General features: G+C 43.1%; 1 protein-coding gene across 1 annotated transcript in view; it reads left to right on the top strand.

The window, feature by feature from the left end:
• The window catches only part of Smyd1 (SET and MYND domain containing 1), a 49802-nt gene extending 27663 nt beyond the window's left edge, over positions 1-22139 (top strand). Inside the window, exons 6-10 of the mRNA XM_041640469.1 lie at positions 12351-12540; positions 16731-16823; positions 18628-18791; positions 20908-21076; positions 21769-22139. Coding sequence (XP_041496403.1) covers positions 12351-12540; positions 16731-16823; positions 18628-18791; positions 20908-21076; positions 21769-21927 — 775 coding nt within the window. The 3' untranslated portion in view covers positions 21928-22139. The remainder of the gene's footprint in view (positions 1-12350; positions 12541-16730; positions 16824-18627; positions 18792-20907; positions 21077-21768) is intronic.
• Positions 22140-22996: the final 857 nt, after the last annotated feature.

Genomic DNA, 22996 nt, shown 5'->3' with positions numbered 1-22996 from the left:
AACATATGAAACAAACATTTCTAAAATAACCACAATTTACATATTTAAATGAGATTGACAATATAGTTCCCTCTGCAGTTACAGTTATTTGTACCCCATGAACTGTCTTACTTATATTTAAATGGTTTGAAATGGGACTTTAGAATGATTATCTCCTCTTTTATTAGTAAAAAGTAAATATTGTTTAATTAATTTTTATCTTGGCTAATTGTAGTGTAGGACATTTTCAATATTAAGCAAATCACTAAACATCAGTACTGAAGGTGCAAACCATCGTGGGTGTTGTTACTAGAGACTGATGTCATTTGTCTAATCTGGGTTAGAAGAGTCAACTCAAATCTTCAGACATCTCTAGCTAGAATAAACGGGGCAAAAGTTTAATTTAAAAACTAGATGCTTTGTTTTGTCCAATTTATACTTAACAATGAGAATATATATTTATGTATTTATAAAAAAACAATGAAAACTTGAATTTCTAAACATTGATTTTGAATAAGGTAGGATTTAGAGTAAGCAAATAGTCATGGAAAAGCATGATCAAATGAAAGAACACAATGTTTAGTAACATTTTATCATTTAGAAATATATCAGGTAGAATAATAAATGCCATGAACAATTTTTTTTTGAGACAGGGTGTCTCTGTAGCTTTGGAGCCTGTCCTGAAACTAGTTCTTGTAGACCAGGCTGGCCTTGAACTCACAGAGACCCTCCTACCTCTGCCTCCTGAGTGCTTGGATTAAAGGCATGTGCCACCACCACCTGAATGCCACAAATAATTTTTAACAACTAATTACAAAAATATGTAAGAAACGTAAAAAGTGAGAGGAATGTTTAGTGCCTTGGCATTCATGCTTGTCAACGGGATTGGTGACGAACACTACACAGCGCTTCTCAGATGATATGGGAAAGCGTCTTGACTCCTGGACATAGTCCTGGTCTTTTAATCAGAATGGAGCCTTTGATGCGATGTCTTTTATCTTTCAGCTGATAGACTCATCTGGGTTTTTGTTTTTTGGAAGATTTTGTAACTAATTTTGATTTTTAATTATTAAAGTTAAATTTTTAAAATTTATTCTTTCATATATTACAAAAGTTATTTTTTACAATATTATGCATTATTTGTTTATCTACTAGATCAAATTTGATTGACCTGGATCCACATGCCATTTCTCAGTGGCAGGGTCCTGATGGGGAGGACCAGATGATGATAAGATAAGGAAGATAGAAAAGCTCGGGTCAAGTGATCTTGCATAAGCTATGTCTTATGCCAAGCAAGTTTATTAAGAAGTGTAGAATTTTATAAACAAATTGTGGGAGAAAATTAGGACAGAGTCAGCAGCAAGCCATCATACAGTGGGGCAAAGTCAGCAGGAAGCTGATCAAGCAGTGTTGCGCTAGGGAGTGCAGGGTATCTCCAGGGCATCATGGACCCAGCACACGGTGGCCTTGGGACTGATAGCTCCAGTCTCTCCAGAGAGAAAAGCCAACTTCCCAGGAATAGGAACTCTAACTTCTTTGAGGCTTTGGCCCAGGCCCGGACTGTACCCTGCTAAGTCTGCCCTTGGCAAGGACACAGACTAGATTCCTTCTGTCCTTTCTCCAGGGCCTCTGAGAAAGATTTGAACTGCCCGGCTCTCACAATTTTATGAACAGATTTAAACATTTGTCCATCAGTACAAGTTTCATCATCACTATGTGAGTTAGGACTACTTAAATGGCTTAGCTCTCTGCATAGACGCATAGATTTAAGCACATATGTCTTTTACGTCTATACAGAGCAATGACTGGCTATTCAAAAACAAAGGTTTTTGTCGAGTGGGAAAGCAAATTAAATCACAGATTTTAAATATCTTTGTAGTAAAAAGGATATTAAGAACAAATCAGTCCTTGAGAGAATATCATAGACAATCAAGCATTAATTTTATCTCAGGGAATTGAATAAATCTCAAAACTTGTATAAGCTTCACACTGTTTCTAGCTAAGTCACAACTATATTTTAAAACAACCTTCTCCAGCATGCTTTAATCTTAACATTACTATTATTACAGAACCTAGGAAACAGTCTTTGTGAGGGAATTTTAAATGAACGCTCAGAAGGCTGCATGTAAAACACAGAAAACATGAAATCTTAGATATCTAAAAGTTACAAACACAGAGAAAGTACATTGACTGTTTTCTTAACCAAATTTAAATTAATAAAAATCAAGTTCTTATAAATGCAGCTTGAAATGTTTTTTGTTAGAACAAGTATTTACTTTTCATTAGCGTTTATGGGCACTGGAAGGATATGGCATCTAGACCAGGGGAAAGCTTGGCATTTATAACTTCATTATTATTTTTTAAACTAAAAAACAGAGATGAGTAATTTATTAAACAAGTCATTATGATGTAATACACTAAGGCCATCTGTAAACTCTTGGAGGTCTGAATAAATCATAAAGTAGCATTTTTTAAAAGGTTTGTTTATTTATTATGTATACAGTGTTCTGAATGCATGCATGACTGCCAGAAGAGGGCGCCAGATCTCACTACAGAGTGTGAGCCACCATGTGGTTGCTGGGAATTGAACTCAGGACCTCTGGAAGAGCAGTCAGTGAGTGCTCTTAACCTTTGAGCCATCTCTCCTGCCCTAAAGTAGGTTTTTAAATAAAAAAAATTTAAGGATTTTTTTTTCCTTTCATAGACCTCGCTAAAATAAGGATCTTGAAAAATCTACTTGTTTATGAATTTGCTTTTAAAGAGTCGGTGATGGTCAAAAATATGGTTGTATTCATATATACATGTAAATACAGACACACATATAAAAATATCTAAAAGCATAGACATAAGTTGTCCTCTTAATCTTTGGAATGAAGAGTTTAATATCTCAAGGGAAGTCAATTGTTTACTAGGAAAAAAAAGCATATTCTAAATTAATTTATATATTTGAGCAGTAGGAACCATGAAGCAGAACCTGAATTGGGATTAGGATCAAAGAGATAATGTCTTGGACAGATTAGTATGGTTTTATTTGTTTGATTACGTAGTCTAAAACGCAGATTTAAAGTTTTTATTTATTTATTATTTTTATGTATATGGATGTTTTGCGTGTGTGTGTGTCTATGCGCCATGTGCAGACAGTGCCCACGGAGTACAGGTGAGGGCAGCAGATCCTAGGACTGGGGTTATAGAGAGTCTTGACCAGCCACGTGAGTGTGGGGTGTTGAACCCAGGTCCTCTGGAAAAGCAACCAGTACTCTTTCACTGCTGAGTCATCTCTCCTGCCCAGATTTAAATTTTTTTTTTAAATTTAAAAATTCATGCTAATTGTCCCAAAGAAAGATTTAGGGCCGTTTGTCATCTTTGTTTCTTTTACCTATGTGGTCATTTTGATTAAATACACATTTTGTCTTTTATCATTATTCTGTTTCTTAAGATTTAGTTTGACTATGAGCCAAAATGAACCTCAGCCAAGTTAACAACGTTAGTTTATCTGCGCATGTACTTATAAGCCAGCGTGGCAGTAAGTACATTATGTAAAAATAAGGCAGTCATAGCCGTGTAGAGACAAATAGTCTATATAAGTAACCATACACAAGATATAGTTTAATAAACCAAGATTTTCAGCAATACTGCTTGTTGGGATTATATTTTCTATAACTCTCATTATGAAAAGGAAGCAGCATAGAGATCTTTAGTAAACATATGCTTAGTAATTTATATATAGTCCAACTGTAATAAAAAATTACATTTAACAATTCTTTAAAAATATTTTGAAGAAATCATATGAACTTTATGTTACAAATTATATGAGTGGGATAAAAATGTATGTATATTTTAGGTATATAGATTTGGAATCTATTTTGGAAGGAAATCCTTATAAAAAATCTATGTACATATCAGTAAAGGTTTAGGAAACATTTAATATCCCTAAAAATATCATTTTAATAGATTGTAAGATGTTTAGAGTATTCATATTTATAAATAGTATATATTTATGAGGCCTTAATATATGATCATAATATTTCAATTTAATAGATACTTGAGCTTTAATTGGTCATGCCAAAAAAATTTTAGCATATAACAATAATGAATTCAAAAAGAGATGTGAAGTGTCCACAATCTGTTAAAAATTTTTTGACACAAATATCACATGAGGACAACAAAAATATACAAAAATAATTATCATAGATAGATTCACGGCACAATTACCTGACAGCAGATGCTCCCAATTTAGAAAAAAAAAGTTTATTTCCTCAACGATGTGAGAAAGACTTAGTAATACAAGAGATCAAGTCATGTAGTCTTAATGTTCTCTCTCCCTCTTTTAAAAATCTGAGGGACTAGTGTTTTTGTTTTGTTTTTATTGTGTCCCAGACTGCTTTCTAGCAGGTGACTTGGAGGTCATAGCTTGTGCCCAGTCAGGTCTGGCCACCCTACCACTAGACGCCAATTAAAAGAAACTGGAAAAGGATTTATTTCATTCAGGTCCCATTGGGAAGTTGGGGAGAGGAGAACAAAGAGATCACACAAATGCCTCGAGTCCATCTTTAAGGTCGTGAAGATCAAAGTTTAACGAGAGGGACAGGAATACACGCATCCAAGTAGTCCTGGAAAAGGTGTGGCTCTGCCCTGGTCATCTGGTTTTTAGTCTCATCCTGTACGTTGTTAGAACTGCATGAAATCTCTTTCAGAGAGACAAGTTCCCTTTGTGGCCTGCTCCCTCCCCAGAGAAACTCCCATCCCTTCAGGTCCACTCTTCAGCAGTCTGACAGTCAGACAGAGATATGAGTGCCTCTGGACCATCCTTCTATCTGCCAGCCCTGCTATGAAGGGAATCAGGCTGTATGAAGGCATTCCCCAGAAATCCATGTGTTACTACACCTGACCCAGGAGCAGAGCAGTGGTGAGTCTAGGAACATTTAGTGGGTTTCTTGTTAGAACAACAGAACCCGTGTTTAACAGACAGGGAGACTCATCAGGATGCTTGACCCCAGGAATGCTGGATGCTAAGGAGACCAGACAGAGCTTCAGTTGATCATCTGACGCCCCGGGAGTTCCCTTCAGTTATAGGGACCCTGACCAAGGGTAAACCGAGATTTTTGTCTTTAAGGCTAACAGGAATGTTAGGACTGGTTTGTATAGTAAAGGCACTTATCAGTGAGCATGAAAATTAAGAGGAAAAAGCTGCTCTGGGGGTGGGGGTGGGGAGAAGTATAAGACAGGCAGGAGACAAGAAGGCAAGAAGGGAAAGAGGAGAGCAGACATCTACTCTAGAATAGACCCTTGGTTTTGATAGAAAATCTAAAACAATGTTTAATTTTAGCATCTATTTTAACTCACATGTGGAGTTTTTGAAGACATTCTTTATTATGAATTACCAATGTTATTTTTCGACAAATATTTTGTGTTAGTGAAAGCAGAATGACTGATTTTTTTTTTAAACTTAATTGCCTAGGACTTCGTCAAGCATGCAAAATAAACCACTTTAGAAGTAGTAAATTAGTGTTTGAATGTTTTTGAATGAGAGTGGCCCCCACTAGCCACATATTAGAATGTTTGGGTCCCAGTTCACAGAACTACTTGAAAGAGGTGTGGCCTTGTTTGAGGGGGTGTGGCGTGGGGGTAGGCTTTGAGGCTTCAAAAGCCCATTCCAGGCCCAGTTTTTGTCTCTCTTTGCCTGCAATTTGTGGATCAGATGTGAGTTCTTAGCTACTGCTCCAGCCATCATGCCTGCCTGCCACCATGCACTCTGCTTCTGAAACTCGAAGCAAGCTCCCAACCAAATGTCTACTTTACATGTTGCCTTGGTCATGGACCTCTTCACAGCAATAGAACAGTAACTAAGACACAAATGTGTAGGTTACCTTCAGCACTCCCCATTTTCCAAACAGTGGCAAGTTAGTAATGAAACATACAAAACTACAGTACCTGGCAGTAAACATTTCCTCCAAAAATGGAAATCTTGTTCCCCATAGTTTTACACACACACACACACACACACACACACACACACACACACACGTTGTTTTTCTCCTTAAAATTTGCCTGTCCATGCTAGGTAGATAATATGTGTTTTGGGTCAGTCTTGCTGCTTTTGAAATTGACTTCCTCAGTACTTACCCTGAGACCCTATCCCACTGGGTCTCAGGATACCACATGTTTCCAGAAAAATGAGGGGCTCAAGACTGGGTGGCCAGTCCTTCATTATGTGTCTTCCTGGGTGAGCCAAGACAGTTCTTGGGTCCTTCAACTCAGGAAAGGGCACTCATAGGTTATTGTGCACCCTAGGGCATGACCTTTGATATCACCAGTTTTGGGGGAGGGAACAAGTACCTCATGTCTGTGGCATCTTTATCGGTTAAGTGTTCATAAAATTCCTTAGCTAAATCTTGGTAAAGGTTACAGGAGAAACAGCAAAGAAACTCAGAACTGTAAATTTGAGGAGTGTCGGGAGACAAAGGCCGAAAAATAATAAATCAAAACATTTCAAAGCCAATGAAAACAAGTCTAACAAAACAAAACCCAGAATGCCTTTGAGATTTCAAAAGAGAACAAAATACTGAAAACCAGCAAAAGAGTCAGCATCCAAAATGCTGCAGAGATCCAAATGCAAGCAAGCAAACAGACAAAACCAAAAGCTAAGACTTTCAAAGCAAGCAAACAAACTAGATACTTTAATCAAATACTTAGAAAGCAGACCAAAAACTGGTCTTTCAAAGTAGGATTCTTAGTCTGGTGGTGGTGACACACACCTTTAATCCCAGCACTTTGGAGGCACATGGATCAATGTGAGTTTGAGTCCAGCCTGATCTACAGAGTGAGTGCCAGGATAGGCTCCAAAGCTTCACACAGAAGCCCTGTTTCAAAAAACAAACAAACAAAACAAAGGAAGCAAACAAAAAAACAAAAACAAAGTAGAATCCTTGTTAACCAGCTCAAAGTAAACAAAACGGATAGCTTACCAAATCAAGTGAGGTCCAGAATCCACACCACCCCCACATCCATCTAAGAACTCACGAACAATTGATCTGACGAAGTTGGTAATCCCAGAGCTTTGAGAATAAAGACCACTGACCAAAACCACCATGACCAAATTAATTTTTTTTCATATAATATATCCTTCTTTTTTTTTCTTCATGACCTCTTTTTTTTTAATTGAGAAAAGGAAGAAAAAAAAAAAACAAGTTTCCACCTCCTCCCATCCTCCCATTTCCCTCCCCCTCCTCCCACCCTTCTCCCCCAAGCAATTTGTTAAAACAAGCTTTTATATTTGTGTGCACAGGCTGTCTGCCTCCCCTAAGACAGGATTTGGGAGACCAGTATTGGATGTGAGAAAGACAAGGCTTGTTTATACTCAGGGGATTTCCAAGTGGGAGAAAACATGCAGGGTTACAGGAGCAGAATGTAAACATAATAAGTTGATCCTAACAACCTTTTAAAACCAAGACATGATTGTAAGGCGGTTGTGACAAGGTAATCAGAGTAAGGTAGTCATGACTATAAATAGTTATAACAACCTTTTGAAACAAAGATAGAGTTACAAGATGGTCGTTACAACTGTTTGAAACAAAGGCGTGGAGCTGGAGAGATGGCTCAGAGGTTAAGAGCACTGACTGCTCTTCCAAAGGTCCCGTGTTCAATTCTCAGCAACCACATGGTGACTCACAACCATCTATAATGAGATCTGGTGCCTGCTTCTGGCCTGTAGGCATACATACAGGCAGGACTGTATATATAATAAATAAATAAATAAATATTTGAAACAAAACCATGGTTGCTGTTTCCTGGAACAGGCAGTACAGAACCATTTATAGTTAGGGTGACCAGTGAATCATAGCCCAATCCTTGAGAAACAGATTTAATCAAAAGCAGGGAATGAACCTAGTTTGTTTTTACTATACTATGGCTTTTAAGCCTAAGATGGATGCAGGTTGGTTCATCAGAAGCAATAGCAGATGGTTTGGATTCAATGGATCCATGCCTGTACCAGGCTTTCATTCAGGTGATTCCTCTGGTAAAAAGTGGATCATTCTAGAATCTTATGTTGTGGCACCATAATTATTGATTCAATAAAAACCATAGCTCTCCTCTTAAAAGGAACAAGAAATAGCTTATTCTGGAGCTATTTTGAGTGTCCATGGCCTGGAAACACAAATTTAGGCTATCTCAAATTCCATGTCCCCTGGATCTTTTTTAAAAATGATGATCACATAGGTCTTTTGCTTGGGCTGGGTTTAAAAACCCTTCAAGCAGTCTCTGGATTTAAACAGAATTTTGTATTCCAAAGTTTGAGCTTTGATGTGAGAGGCAGGTGTGGTTGGTTCATCTGTGTCTGTGTGTACTGCTTGTGACTTTGGGCAGCTCTCACTGTGTCCAGGTCTGGTAGTGTGAAGGTCAAAAGCAGGTAATTGAGCACTTGGGTATTAAGGCAGGGGAATCAGGAGTTCCAAGTCATCCTTGGGTACAAAATGAGCTTGAGGCAGCCTGGGCTACATAAGACCTTGTTTCAAAACAAACAAAACAAAAAATAGCAACATAAACAACAACAAAATCAACTCTCAGGATCTCCCTGATTCTAAGCCTCCTTGGCTCTGGCTGTGTTCCTAATGTCTGCAAGAAGCACTTGGATGAGTTGTTGGCTTGCAGTTAGGTTAGCTCCTCTATAAAACTGTAGGGTATTGGAGATGGAAGGGGTTTGCAGCTCAGGGTGAATTAGACTTTCCTGAGGAAGCTGGGTGGAGGAAAGAGCCCGGCTAAGTTTTCAGTTTTTGGCTCCTGCTGTGATTGTTTTAGCCACTCTCCATTTCTCAATTTATGATTCTGAATATAGATAGTTCCTAACATAAGACAGTTTGACTTAACAGCTTTTATGTTTAACAGTGATAACAAACACATAAGGATATAACTATGATGTTTCTCACCTTCAGTATAGCGATAAGCAAACTATGGGAGACGTTCATCCCTTCATCATAAAACACCGTGTGCTAGTTGATTTTCCTAACTATGGCCTGTTGGATGTGTTCTGAGCACAGTTAAGGCAGGCAAAGCTAAGAACATTAGATTATTAAATACATGCTTATAATACTTTCAGCCTATCATGGATTTATTGGGGGCATACCCTGCTATGTATTGAGAAGCATCTGAAGTGTAAAATAGCCTGGGGAATCTATGTATCCCCTCCTTTCCCTCTCTCACCTCTACTCTTTCTTTTATTCTTTTCCAGTCCAAGGGATTGAACCAAAGACCTAGCTGTTAGACAATCAGTTTCCTCCTGAGATATATCCCCAGCCCCATCTCTATTTTTTTTTATCAAAACCATCCATCACTAATCTACCCAAGTCTTGACTTGAATTCTGTCATTCCGGCAGGCCTTGAACTTCCTGCCTCTGTCTTTGGAGTAGCTGAGACTATAGGCATATTGTCATATTCAAGTGGCATAAAGTTAATTCATTTTTGGAAACTTTCTTTTTCCTCCCTTCCTGTGCCTTCCTCCTCCTTTTCTCCCTTCTTCTTCTTGTCTTCCTTCTTTTTCTCCTCTTCCTTTTCTTCCCTGTCCCCAACACCTCTCCTTTTTTTTCTTTCTTGATACAGGGTCTTGCTGCATAATCCAGGCTGGCCCCAGCTTCCTGGGTAGCCCAGGATGGCCTCAAACTCATGCTCTTCCCGAGGGCTGGGATGGCATCCTGCACCGCCATGCCCACTGTGCCTTTGACCTTCTTCACTCCACACTGTTTCTAGTCTGAGATACCCGAGGTCTTGCCTGGGAATCAGTTTCTGAAAGTCCAGACCAATCTACCCCTGAACCACACTGGATCATGTTACGCCGCTATGGTGGCCAGCTCTGTAAAAGGGTCTAGTGGGGAACACATAGTCCCTCAGACATGTCATGCCCAAAACACAGAATAAGAAGACTGGGGATATATTACTCAGCAGAAGAAGGTTTCTAGTTTGCCGTCCTGTTTTACTAGGGCACCAGTCATCCGCTCTCCTCTCTGGCCCAAGAGTGACTGAATTACCACATCTTAGGATATTAGTGGAGCCCTAAAAACAAGGCCCTTGCCCATGTGTCACAGACCCAGGAGGCAGCTGTCAGTCTGAAAGACCCAGGAGGTAGCTGGGTCTGAAGTGCACAGAGGGTTCCTGAATTCTAGTCTTGGCTTTATCCCCCTAGCACTCTGGGATCTTGAGGGGAAAAACTTACATTTCTCATATCAGCACTCTTTTTTTTTTGTGATGAGAGGCCTCTACGGCTTGGAAACACCAGGATTTTCAGCAGAGCCATGAGGGTCACGTGGTCTCCCATCACTTTAGTTACAGCTCTTAGGGAACGATGCGGGAAAGTGTTCCTGGAATGCTAGAGCTCGGGCTGCCTGGCACCACGAGGAATTAACATTTAAACTGTGGTCTGTCCACACAACCAATGGTCTGCCAAGGCAGCAGACTGCATCTTCAGCCGTGACCTCTGCCAGGAGAGTATAGTGTGGGTGGGAGACGCACAGGCAGGCAGTCCCTCTGGAGGAGCTCAGTCTGCCCTCAGGGCAGCAGTCAGTCAAGTCTCTGACAGCATCTGGGCCTCTCTGCTTATCATTCCCTGCACTCTGACCTCATCTGGTGGATGTTTGGGCCAAGGCACTTTATGACATACTGGGTCTAGTTAGTGTGCCAGTGTTGATCGCGTTACTGCTAAGTGGGCATCTTGGCTGCGTGTATAGATAGCGGTTACCTCGGAACAAAAGAACTAGTGTTATCAGTAATATATGCATGCAGACTCCTTTCAACAACATGGAGTTTAACTGTCTCTTATAGGACAGAGTATGAATAGTGCCCCTACCCTTTCTTCCTGCCCCTTTCAAAGGGAACAAAGGAGCGAGAGGAGAGCGGCATTCAGGTTTTCCAAGGCTCCATTCCGTTGTTTTCATACACATTCATTCTCTCTGTCTCTCTCTCCCCCTGACTTTAGTGCTGGGAGCCAACTCAGGGTTCATGCGTGCTTAGCGAGCACTCTTCTTCTGAGCTACACTCCCACCCAGCCACCTACATTATCACATGTCCTCCATTTATGGGGAAGGCTTTGGGAACCTTAAGTAGTCACCACAGATATCTGGGCCTGCCTGTCCCTGCCCCTCAGCAGTTACTTCTCTGTTTATCTTCTCAGAAGACATGGAAGGGGGTGCCTCTGAATCTCTCTGGGGTGCTGGGATCTTGCTTTTCTCATGGTGCCTGGCACTCTTTCTGGGAGGTGGTGACCAAGAATTCCTGCCCAGCAGTGAGACTTCAGGAACACAGTCGAGACCCGAGCTTACAAGCCTTGCCACTGCTACTTCTCCTCCTCCATCTTCTCCTCCTCCTTCTCCACCATCTCCACCACCACCATCTTTTCCTCCTCCTCCTCTTCTTACAGTCTGACTTCGTGGTCCAAAGTGCGTGACTGAGAGGCACTGTGCTGACTTAGCTGGATGGATGTCAGTTGTTCAGGGCTCTTTTAACTTCAGCACCTTCTGTGTTATTACACAATAAGATGGGTAGTTTTCTGAGTAACTGAGTAACAACAAATACTGTTGTTATTTGAGGCCAACCTGGTCTACAGAGTGAATCCCAGGATAGCCAGGGCAGATGCACAGAGAAAACCTGTATCAAAAAGAAAAAAAAAATACTGTTGCTAACAACCAGCTAGCACCACCTTCCAGCACACACAAAAGTGAACCAAGCCAAGTGGTGGAGGCCCATGCCTTTAATCCCAGCACTCAGGAGGCAGAGGCAGCCAGTCCTGTCTACGAGAGCTAGTTCCAGGATAGGCTTCAAAGCTATAGAGATACCTGTCTCAAAAAACAAAATAAAACAAAATAACAATAAAAAAAAGTGAACCAGGCTAACAGCCCCAGGCTTTTTATACTCAGATTCCTTTGGTGGTCTCCAGTGAGCATAAATTCCCTGTATAATGTAGGCCTAAACCATGGAACAGGAGCATAAAGTACAAGGTGCCGAGGTGGTGGCAGCTCAGCATGTCCTCTTACAGAGGATGTAGTATCCAAACTAAGAAAGAGATGTTTAGATCTCCGCATGTTTTCTCTTTTCAATTATTCCCATCCTGTTACCGCTTAGTAGCTGAGTGTATGAAACTGTGGGCATAGACTCTGTGTAGGGCTTTGAGAGCAAGCCTAGTCCTTTATGGGTTTTCTATGTGAACCAATTCCAGAAAAGTTGACTGAGTGGAGCAGATGTGATCGAATGAGTCCGATGACCTGGTTATGAGCTTTCGGGAGGGAATGGGTGTTCTCTCAGAGCCTTACTGGAAGCTGCTGTCTTTGTTGCTGGGATCCTGGAAGCCCTGGGAAATGCTCATCAGCATCCCTTTCATCCTGTTCCAGAATTGAGCTCCGGGCCCTGGGAAAGATCTCCGAAGGTGAGGAGCTCACCGTGTCCTACATCGACTTCCTCCACCTCAGCGAGGAGCGCAGACAGCAGCTGAAGAAGCAGTACTACTTTGACTGCTCCTGTGAGCACTGCCAGAAAGGGCTGAAGGACGACCTCTTCCAGGCAGTGAAGGAAGACCCCAAGGTACACACAGCTGTGCTTCAGAGTCCGAGGTCACCTTCCCAGGAGCTGGGCAAGGGTGGGGGTTATGGCCTTGAGGAGGTGACAGAGGATGGAGCACAGGGCAGGGCAGGCAGGTCCCAGCAGACATGGGGAACTTTTTAAGAAGTCAGTCTTCTCTGGGAAAGGAGAGCAAAGACCTTATTATTATTTTGAACATTTTTTATTATGAACATTGGACAAGAAGACTTGTATAAAAGGGCTGGCACATAGGCAGTCAGCAGGAATCAGCTCCCCACCCTGCCCTTGTGCAGGTTAAGCAATGTGGGAGACCTCAGAGACCAAAGTTCAATAGGCAAAGGGATTTATTTGAATATGGTTTTCCCAGTTCTGTAGAGATGGGTGCTATGGAACTGGGGCAGACTTGCCAAGTGGATGCCAGGAACTCAGCTGAGCTGGGAGAGAGCTGAGCTGCCAGGGGACAGAGTGTCCAGTGAAATGAGAGAGAAATATTTAGACACTTACAAACAGTATAAGCAAGAAAGAGAAACCAGAGAGGGCGCCAGTGACTGCCCATCCATGTCCTCCCTTGGAGCACACAGGGTAGAATGTGGGTCAGCACAGGCGTGGGGATACCGTTCTCACTGCTGAGAAAACTGTCAGAAGGCTCAGGCAGTTTTCTACATCTGATTGGATGAACAAGTGGGGAAAGCTCAGGGCATAAAATGACTGGCTACCAGGTCAGAGTGGGGAAAAGTGTCTTCATGGCTTCTTCCCTTCCCCAGTGAGGGGGTCTCTATAGAAGGACGCAAGGGGTTACTTGGATGCTTCTGTATAACTGGCACTCCACTAGTGTCTGTGGGATACACATACACGGACTTCTAAACTCCCCCTCTGAGTGCTGTGTGGAAGAGGAAATGTGTTTCTGGTCAGAGCAGAGGTATTGGGTGAATTCCTGGGTGCTGGTCATATGATCTATCTCATGGCTCCATTACTAGTGGTATATGTGTTCATTAATGTTCCTAAAACACCCCCACCCCACCCTGAGCACTTGCCACCCCAGCGTAGCTCTCCCTTTCGTCCCTGGGCTGTTTACACAATTTTCTGGCCAACAACTTACTTGTATTTTTTTTTTAGTATATCATATAGACATTTCACCAAAAAGTTCTACTTCTAAGAACCTACCCAGAAGAGATGCTTACACATTTGCTATAAGATACATGGATATGGATAGACTGTGGTGGTACTTTTAGTAACAATAAACTACTGGAAAAAAACCCTCAAATCAATACACATTGGGAAACATAAGAATAGAAGAAATGGCCTAAACCATTCAAATGCATGAAGAGTTAAGGGGTCCAAAGATGCCGTGTACACATCTCAGATTGCTAGAGTTGCTATTCCGCTGCCCCAAACTGGGCAGTGTAAACCTCAGTGTGACCTGACCAGTCTTACAGATATGAAAGCCAGAGGCCCACAATCTAGGCACTGACAGGGTATGAGGGAAAGATCTATTCTAGATGTTTCTCCTGTTCTTGTAGAAAGTTATCTCTCCCAGGGACTCTTTACATCTTCTCTTTTGCTTGTTGGTCATCTTTTTATAAGGTTACCAGTTGTGTGGGGTTAGGGATTCGCCCTACTTCATTCAGCATGACCTCATCTTAGGCAAACGAATCTGCAAAGCTGCTGCTTCCAAATAAGGCTGCATTCTGAGATCTTGGGGCTTATGACTTCAGTGTATGAATTTTGAGAGGGTGGCATTCAATTCATAACATCATGTCTATTTACCTTGCTACAAAAATTAAAGGGACATGCATGCACATTTTGACAGACAAGCCATGTTAGTACCCATGCAGAAAGAAACAGAAGAAAGCTGTGACCCTATAATGAAGGTCCATTAAGCCTAGGGGTAGTGAAGGAGATAAAGTAGCTGCAGCCAAGGATGACAAGTTTTTTGTTTGTTTTTTATGGAAACAATCTCTTTTTCATAGAACCAAAGGTATTGTACTGTGGGGCTTGCACACTGCTAGTATTCGTGCACAATGCTCTGCACTATAGAGAGACTATGTGGTTGTCTTGAAGCAAAGAATTTTAGACAACAAGATCCCAGTGCAAAATTCTAGAGGAAACACAAGTGGAGTCAATGTCAAGTTCTCTTGTGTCCAAAAGCCCAGCAGGGAGCCAGACTTCCAAGGACTGAAATAGCAAGATTCTGAACCTTAGTCACCAAAGTGTGAAGAGGGAGCTGGAGAGATGGTTAAGTGGGTAAGAGAGCTTGATGCTCTTCCAGAAGACCTGAATTTCATTCTTAGCACCCCTGTTGGGCAGCTCACAATTGCCTGTGACACCAGTTCCTTGGAATCCAATGCCCTCTTCTGATCTCTAGATCACACACATGCACACACATGGCATACCTCATGTAGACACATGCACACACACTTAATAGAAAAGAAAAAACAGGTATAGCTCAGGTTGCATAAGACTTTAACAATCCAAATTTAAAATATTCTCTCTCTCTCTCTCTCTCTCTCTCTCTCTCTCTCTCTCTCTGTGTGTGTGTGTGTATGTGTGTGTGTGTGTGTGTGTGTGTGTGTGTGTGTAGTTTAAATGGAGTTATGCAATTTTGAGGGATAATGCTTCCCCCAAAAAACTGTAGACTGTCTAACAAAAGCCCCCTTTGAGTTGGTCAGGGATGTCCAGCAGACTCCCAAAACAATATAGGCTACTGCCATTGCCCTCGGTTGTCTCCCAGCACGTGAAGGTTAGGCCCTATTACGGAAGTCATCACAGACTTCAGACACAGGATTTGGAGGGGTTGAGCTGAACCCTCATTCCTGAGGACCAGCTCTCATAGTATCGGAAGGTGCTATGCAGTCTGCGGAGAGGGAGAAACAGCTGGCAGTTCTGTCCACGTGTGAAGCCTACAAACGACAATGACTGGCCCAGCAAGGTATCCTCAACGGTGCATTAGGGCCGACTTTATTTAGGCAGTAAACAGCAGATCGGGCCTAACTGGACTTAAGGCCCGGTCACTAGGAAGGAATTTATGCCTGGCACTGTAAATCTAGCCAACTACCCATGACTGGAGAGGTTGTGGACCTCAGAGGAAAACCTACTTGCCTAAAGTAATATAATTTCCTGATTGCTCTTTGGGCTGATGAGGGAGGGGGACTTGATCAGGGAAGGGGGACTTGATGGGGGGAGGGGGAGGGAAATGGGAGGCAGTTGCGGGGAGGTGGCAGAAATCTTTAATAAATAAATAAATTTAAAAAAGAAAAAATAAAGTAATATAATTTCTAAGTGTACTCTAAATACTGATCCTTCTATTCAGGTAAGTGTAGTTCTCACTCCTTGTCAAAGAAAGTTCTTTTCATGCAGACAGAATCTATGACAGTGGTCCACAACTGGTCAAAAAGCAGAGGATAAGTGACCATGGGGTGACCAACCCCAACCGATACACCTGCAGTGCAGTCCCTACACCCAAGGCTCAAGGAAAATTACAGAAAGGGGAGCAGAAAAGTTGTAAGAGCCAGAGAACCAGGATGCCTGGTGTGAGAGAGTATCTTCTAGATGTGACAGGGGAGCTGGACCCACGAAATCTCAACAATGTGGTTGCCTAAGCAAGACCTGCATAAAGACAATAGTCACTATGCCAGTGTAGACAGGGCAACTCTTGTAAGGCCCTGTCCCCAGAGTCAGTCAGTGGCTGTGGAGAGGGAGAATCAGCTTTCCCCAGGGATGAGCTTCCTGGTAAGTGATTCAAGCCAAGTGGTTCTCCCTAAACACTTGTGAGCAATACTGAGAAAGAGTGGGAAACATGGGAGGGATCAAAGTCGGGCGAAGGGTGGAAATGATATGAATACAGTGCTCGTGTGTGAAATCCTCCACAACCAAAAACCTTTAAATTAAGAAACGAGAAAAAGAAGTCAGAAGAAGCAATTGGAGAAGCTACAGAGGTCTTTATGTACTTATGGAATGAGGCATTCAGAGTGTGGATGGCTCTGATCGTACATTAACGTGAACATTAAAGATGGCAGACACTGTAAGCCAGTTTATTTCGTTTCTCTTTTGGTGGTAGTGGGATGGAACTTTGGTCCTTACGCATGTAAGGCAAGTGCTCTACCATGGAACTGCACTCCTAGCCTTCAGGTGCTCTGAGAGAAAATGGGCTGCCTCATGAGGTGATCTCAGACTGCATGTCCCTCTCTTTGCAGCCCTCCCCAGAAGTGGTGAAGGAGATGGTACAGTTCTCAAAGGATACTCTGGAAAAAATAGACAAGGCTCGCTCTGAGGGTTTGTATCATGAGGTAAGAGCACTTTTAATGGGGGATAGTGATGGGGAAGAGGGTGGAGAGTTAGGGAGGTGTGTAAACAGAAAGACGAGACTCATGAACAGGGTGTGTTTCCTGGAAAGCTGTTTCTATCCTGTGCCTTTCCATCTTAGCACCCATTAAGGAAGTATTTTTAGTGACTGCTCAACCCAATGAGATCTGTCCAAGGAGAGCTAGTGTTGCTGGATCCATGTGTTAGGGGCTAGAGGAGGGCCTGTGATAGAATTGGAAGAATGACAATGGCCTTGGGGGGACACTGAGAGTGGCCTGCTTGCTTTCCCATCACTGAACATACGTCTTACAACCTGTCACAGCCCACTGGGCATTCAGCTTTGTCTCCTAGAGCCCCATAGGCTCTCATCTGGCTCTATACTATAATCACCTAGGTAAACACCTCATGCCTCTCCTCAAACCAGGACAAGTTCTCTAAAATCTCTGCTAGAAGGATCTAGGCATCAACGTCTCGTAGCTTCCGTGGGCTTTCAGTGCGCAGCCAAGTGGTCTGCAGCAATATTGCTGCATTAGTTTTTGGAGACAAGGCCTTGGTATGTAATGTAGGCTAACCTTGAATTCTCTATCCTCTTGAGTATGGGAATCACAGGCATATACCTCCATACCTGAGAAGTTGCTTTGAATTAATCTCAACAGCTTGTTGGAAGTCAGTCCTGTGTCTCACCCTCTAAGCTGGGATCTGAGTAACTAAATTGTTCCAGTATAATAAGAACTTGAGAGTCAGAAGTTGAGATAAAGATCTGATACATCCAAAGACAGCTGGCCCTCCCTCCACGTTTTTTTATGAAGCACCTCTCCTGGAAATCCTCCCTTCTCTCTTTCTGTTCTCTCTAGCAGATCTCCTCAGTCCTTCAAGAACTCTATGGCTAATCTCAGTCAGTGAATTGCTGACTCGGTCCTTTGATTCAAGGTGGCTTTACTAGGACAGTGAGATGGTTGTTCAAACAATTCTCCCACAACAGGGATCTATCTGTCCATTCTGAACTAGAGCAGAGACACCATGAATCAGTGACTTTCCCCCAAGCTCATTTTGCAGCTTGAATGAGCCTGGTGTGGACATCACTAGGCTGTGCTAATACGGTGACTAATTTCACTTTGTGTTGGCTTCATGTCCCTTCTTTTCCTCCTTCTCCTTTACTGAGCCATTCATTGCACATGTATGAACCCTTGCTAGGGTGACCCTGAGTTCTGTCAGGTGAGAAGAAGCCAGGAAAACGAAGTTTTATGTTTGGTAAGGAAAGTGTGGCAAAGGCTTGTGTTAGGAACCAGAGTAAGTAGTGGGGTACCATGGGCTCCATTCCTCTGGCTTCTTCCTTTTTCTCTTCTATCTCCCAAAAACACCACATGCTGATGACTAAGCCTTGAACACATAGGCCTTAGGAGTGGGCACTTACCCAAACCTTATCAATGTATTTACGTTGTATATATCTATACATGTGTATAGGTACATCTGTATACACAAGTTTAGTTTATGTATAGACATGCACACATACATGCATATGTAGTTTCTGCAGCTCTCCTGCGTATTGACTTTGAATGGACAAACTTCCTCCCTTTGCTGTACCATCTTTATGTTCAGCCCTACCCTTTCCCATGCCAATGGCTTAGCCAGGAAGACCATTTTGTTAGCTCAAATCACAAACCTTGCTTTTTTCCCTCTATTTCTCCGGCTTTCAAAGAGTGAGTCTAGCATTCTCTTGATGTTCCGCCTATCGGTTAAACATGAACTCTGGTACAGTGGTGATGCTGAAGCTGTGTCTCCCTCCAGGTTGTGAAGCTGTGCCGGGAGTGTCTGGAGAAACAGGAACCAGTGTTCGCCGACACCAACCTCTATGTGCTTCGTCTGCTAAGCATTGTGTCAGAGGTCCTCTCCTATCTCCAGGCCTTTGAGGAGGCCGCGCACTATGCCAGGAGGATGGTGGATGGCTACACGTAGGTGATGGCCCTGAGTTAGCCTCCCGGAAACCCTCTGTCCCAGGGATGCCAAAGAGATGGCACGCATTTGACTCCTTCTCCCACACCTACAATGACAGGGTCACAGTATACAGAGCCGCAGGCCATAAGCAGAGTCGGGCTTCTCCTCACAAATTAGGCTTTTATCACGGTGTCCCAAGCAGTAATGATTAGACCATCAGAGTTGACACTCAGAGGAAGCCTAATTGTCATCTCTGGTGGGTTCATTTATTTTTACTTTCTTATTTGTCATTTGAACTACATCTTCTGCTTTGGATTTTCCTAAATGAAGCTTGATTTTTAAATGCTCCGAAAGTTTTTATTCTCTTTTTAATAACCTATGTTCAAGCCTTTAACACACGGCACTTAACCAAACCATAGCAATATATTTACATATTTATGCATGTGTGTACATACATATGCGCAAGTATAATATGTGTACAGATACACACACACACACATATATATATATACATATACATGCGTATAGTTTTCACAGTTCTTCTGTGAAGAGAAAGAGGCCATTCTTACTTATAAATTATAATATAAGGGCAGTGGTGGTGCATGCCTTTGATCCCAGCACTTGGTAGGCAGAGACAGGCAAATTTCTGTGAATTTGAGGACAGCCTGGTCTACAGAGTGAGTTCCAGAACAAGCTCCAAAACTACAGAGAAACCCTGTATTGAAAAACAAACAAACAAACAAACAAAAACAGAAAAAGGAAAAGAAAAGAAAAAAAGTCTCTGCATTGGAGAGATGGCTCAATGGTTAAGAGCTCTTGTCCTTCCAGAGGACCTGGATTCAATTCCCAACGCCCACATGGCAGCTCATAACTGTCTGTAACTCCAGTTCCAGAGGCTCCAACTCCCTCACACAGACATGTATGCAGGAAAAACACTAATGCACACATAATAAATTTTTAAAAAATATTTATTTATTTATTATTATGTATACAATATTCTGTCTGCGTGTATTCCTACAGGCCAGAAGACACATAATAAATTTTAAAAGTTGTAATGCGCTGTTTTTTTTTTTGTTTGTTTGTTTTTTTTGAGACAGGGTTTCTCTGTATAGATTTGGAGTCTGTCCTGGGAACTAGCTCTGTAGACCAGGCTGGCCTCGAACTCACAGAGATCCACCTGCCTGTGTCTCCCAAGTGCTGGGATTAAAGGCATGCACCACTACTGCCTGGCTGTCTCTTTATGTTCACATTAGCTTAGGAATTTGTGTTTCTGGCCAGAAGAGTAAATTGTCATAAGAAGACTTTTCTTGCATTTAAAAACGCAGGTAAATGGTCCAGCATGCAGGAAGGAGTCCTGCCAGGAGAAGGAAAATACAGCGCAGCCCCAGGAAGGACACTAAAGTTATATTTCTCACCTTGAACTCCTTTCCAGAGAGCTGGGGGTGCTCCTGATGTACCTAGAGTTCTGGGGGTGCTCCTGATGGTATCTAGCTTCCTATGCTCAGACTCAGTTCAACTGCGACCCTCTTTGTCCATGAAGTCTTGACTTGGTGGTCCAGGACATAGTCCCAACTCTCCTCGCTTCACTGTGTAGAACTAGTCAGCTCTGTGGATTTCACTAACCCACAACAAGACGCTGGTGCCTCACAGCAAGAGCGGGAAGACTACGTGGACTTGACCAGTAGTACTGGCCTTGGTATCATTTCCACTTGCTGTGACACAATACCCCAACGAATCATCTTAGAGGAGGAGGGGTTTATTTTAGCTTTAGTTCCAGTTCAGTCCACCATTGCAGGGAAACTGAGGTCACATTGCACCGACGCTCAAGAGCAGAGAGGAATGAATGAATGGAATGAATGAACGCGTGCGAGCTTGCTCTCAGTTGGTCCTCTCCACTCTTACAAAGTTTAGGGTCTCTTTCTCAGGGAATGGTGCTATCCGCAGGTCTGTTGCCCACAGACATACCCATCACCAACCTAATTTAGAGGATTTGTCAATGAGCCTCTCTTCCCACGTGACGCTAGGTAACAGTTGATAATGATAACTGTCAGAGTCCTTTAGGGTTGTTCTGTGCTATGCAGATGTAAGGAAGGTTGGCAAGACAGGTCATGATTACTTTCTGTGCCTCTGCAGGAAGCTCTATCACCATAACAATGCCCAACTGGGCATGGCTGTGATGCGGGCAGGGCTGACCAACTGGCACGCTGGCAACATTGAAGTGGGGCACGGGATGATCTGCAAAGCCTACGCAATTCTCCTGGTGACACACGGACCCTCCCACCCCATTACCAAGGACTTGGAGGTAAAACCTGGAGGTGGACAGTAACTGTCTTGTTTGAAGGTCTCTTGAAATGGGAGTCCTGGTGCATCTGGACTTTGCTTTATGGAAATCTTTAGGCTGCCAACTAGACCAAAAAGGACCTTAGGATGCTTGACCCTTGAACCCTTGATTACATACGAGGAAACAGAGGCCCAAGCGAGGGGAGGACTCATCTATATTTACCTAGGGGTTTGATGGTAAGATCAGAGATGACTAATTTTATATCTATTATATTAAGCTTATCTAAGGCTTATCTCTGTCAGTCTTCCTTACCATGGTATCCTGAGCTTCTGAACACCTAGCTCTTTCTGAATATTCCCTGAGTGGGTATGCGGGAGAACAAAGACTTTGTTGTGTGTTGTACCGCTGTAATCTTCCCAACACACTGTGGGTAAGTACTTCACTGAGGTCCTACAAGCACAGAGGTCAGAATCCAGGGTTGAGATCCAGGTCCTCAGGCATCAGGGAGAAGAAGTGTTCTCTGCTGAAAGCAACTTTTCAGCTACCATCTCAAGGGTCCAGTTCCCTCTCCCTATGATGCTAGGCATGCTGCTACACCATCAGTCCACAGTGGTGCCCCCACTGAATCTTTCTAACTAGGTCATTTATTCAAAGTTATGTCAGGACCATGTCTTGGGGACATGTCACCCTAGGTGCTGTTATCTCTCCCATAGGCCATGAGGGTACAGACAGAGATGGAGCTTCGCATGTTTCGCCAGAATGAGTTCATGTACCACAAGATGCGAGAGGCTGCCCTGAACAACCAGCCCATGCAGGTCATGGCTGAGCCCAGCAATGAACCAGCCCCGGCTCTGTTCCATAAGAAGCAATGAGGACTTTGTTGGAGAGTGGGGGCAATGTGACTGGGAGCTGGGGAAATTACTACCCTGTGTCCCCCACTGTCATTTTGGTTCAGTTCAACTCAGTTTAGTACTATCTCATCCCAGACCAACTCTTTCTATATGTGTCGGGTGCTAGATTCCACCATCTATTCAATAAAGAAGCCCCAATATAATGGGGCCAGAAGAAAAAATACAAACAAAAAGGGCATGTTATAATAGTGAATGCAATGGCAGACTCTATGGCGAGGAGCCCAGAGGAGGTGAGTGTGTGTGTGTGTGTGTGTGTGTGTGTGTGTGTGTGTGTGTGTGTATGTGCACGCCTGTGTGTTTGTGGGTGTGGTGACATCCGAGTTAACAGTGGCAGGGACCTAGAATCTCAGATGACTGATTGTCTGTCTGTGCAGGTGTTTCTGGGGCTGCTGGTCTCATCTATGGCTGGGAATATTTAGGGTTTGGCAGACTGGGATGGGTGACGTCTTATATCCTCAGGCTGGGGTGGAATTATTAACAAAGGGCCAGGGCTGTGTTTGACCCTTTGAGATTCACTCTGAGACCTGAACCCCATTTGGAATGGTGGCTGGGAAGAGGCAGGGGTCTTGATCAGACCATTTGTGGTCTCAATTCCTAGTCTGAACTTGAAATAACTCTAGGTCACACAGAAGGAATTTGTCCCTCCCTGGTCCCATGCACCAAGCCTGTAGTTCCTTGTGATGTGGGGACTACTTGAAGAGAAGCTGAGGCTTTCCTTGCCATTTGCTAGAAGGAGTGAAAAGGCTTTTCAGTGTGAGGCCGAGGGTGCGCATGCCTGGCAACAGTGGACCCAGCAGAGGAGGCTGCAGGGCTTTCAAGTCTGGGTGGTGTGTATCAGCTTAGGCTTGGTGACTGGCCCCAGTGGGGCCCTGCTCTTTGTAGTGAGTGACTGCTACTTCCTGGGCTGAATTTCTTAATCCTGTCCATGCTCTGGTGGCTTCTGCCCTTCTTAATAGAAGGCAGTTCCCCTGGGCTGAGCTCTCTTCAGAAGTGTCCCCAGCTTGTTCTTATTTGCTGAGAGGCCCATTTT

The sequence above is a fragment of the Microtus oregoni genome, unplaced genomic scaffold, assembly GCF_018167655.1.
Source record: "Microtus oregoni isolate MIOR12 unplaced genomic scaffold, Mior012 000002F_ref0000024, whole genome shotgun sequence".
Lineage (NCBI taxonomy): Eukaryota > Metazoa > Chordata > Mammalia > Rodentia > Cricetidae > Microtus > Microtus oregoni.
The sequence above is the reverse complement of the archived record's forward strand: the minus strand, read 5'-3'. Positions and strand labels throughout refer to the sequence as shown.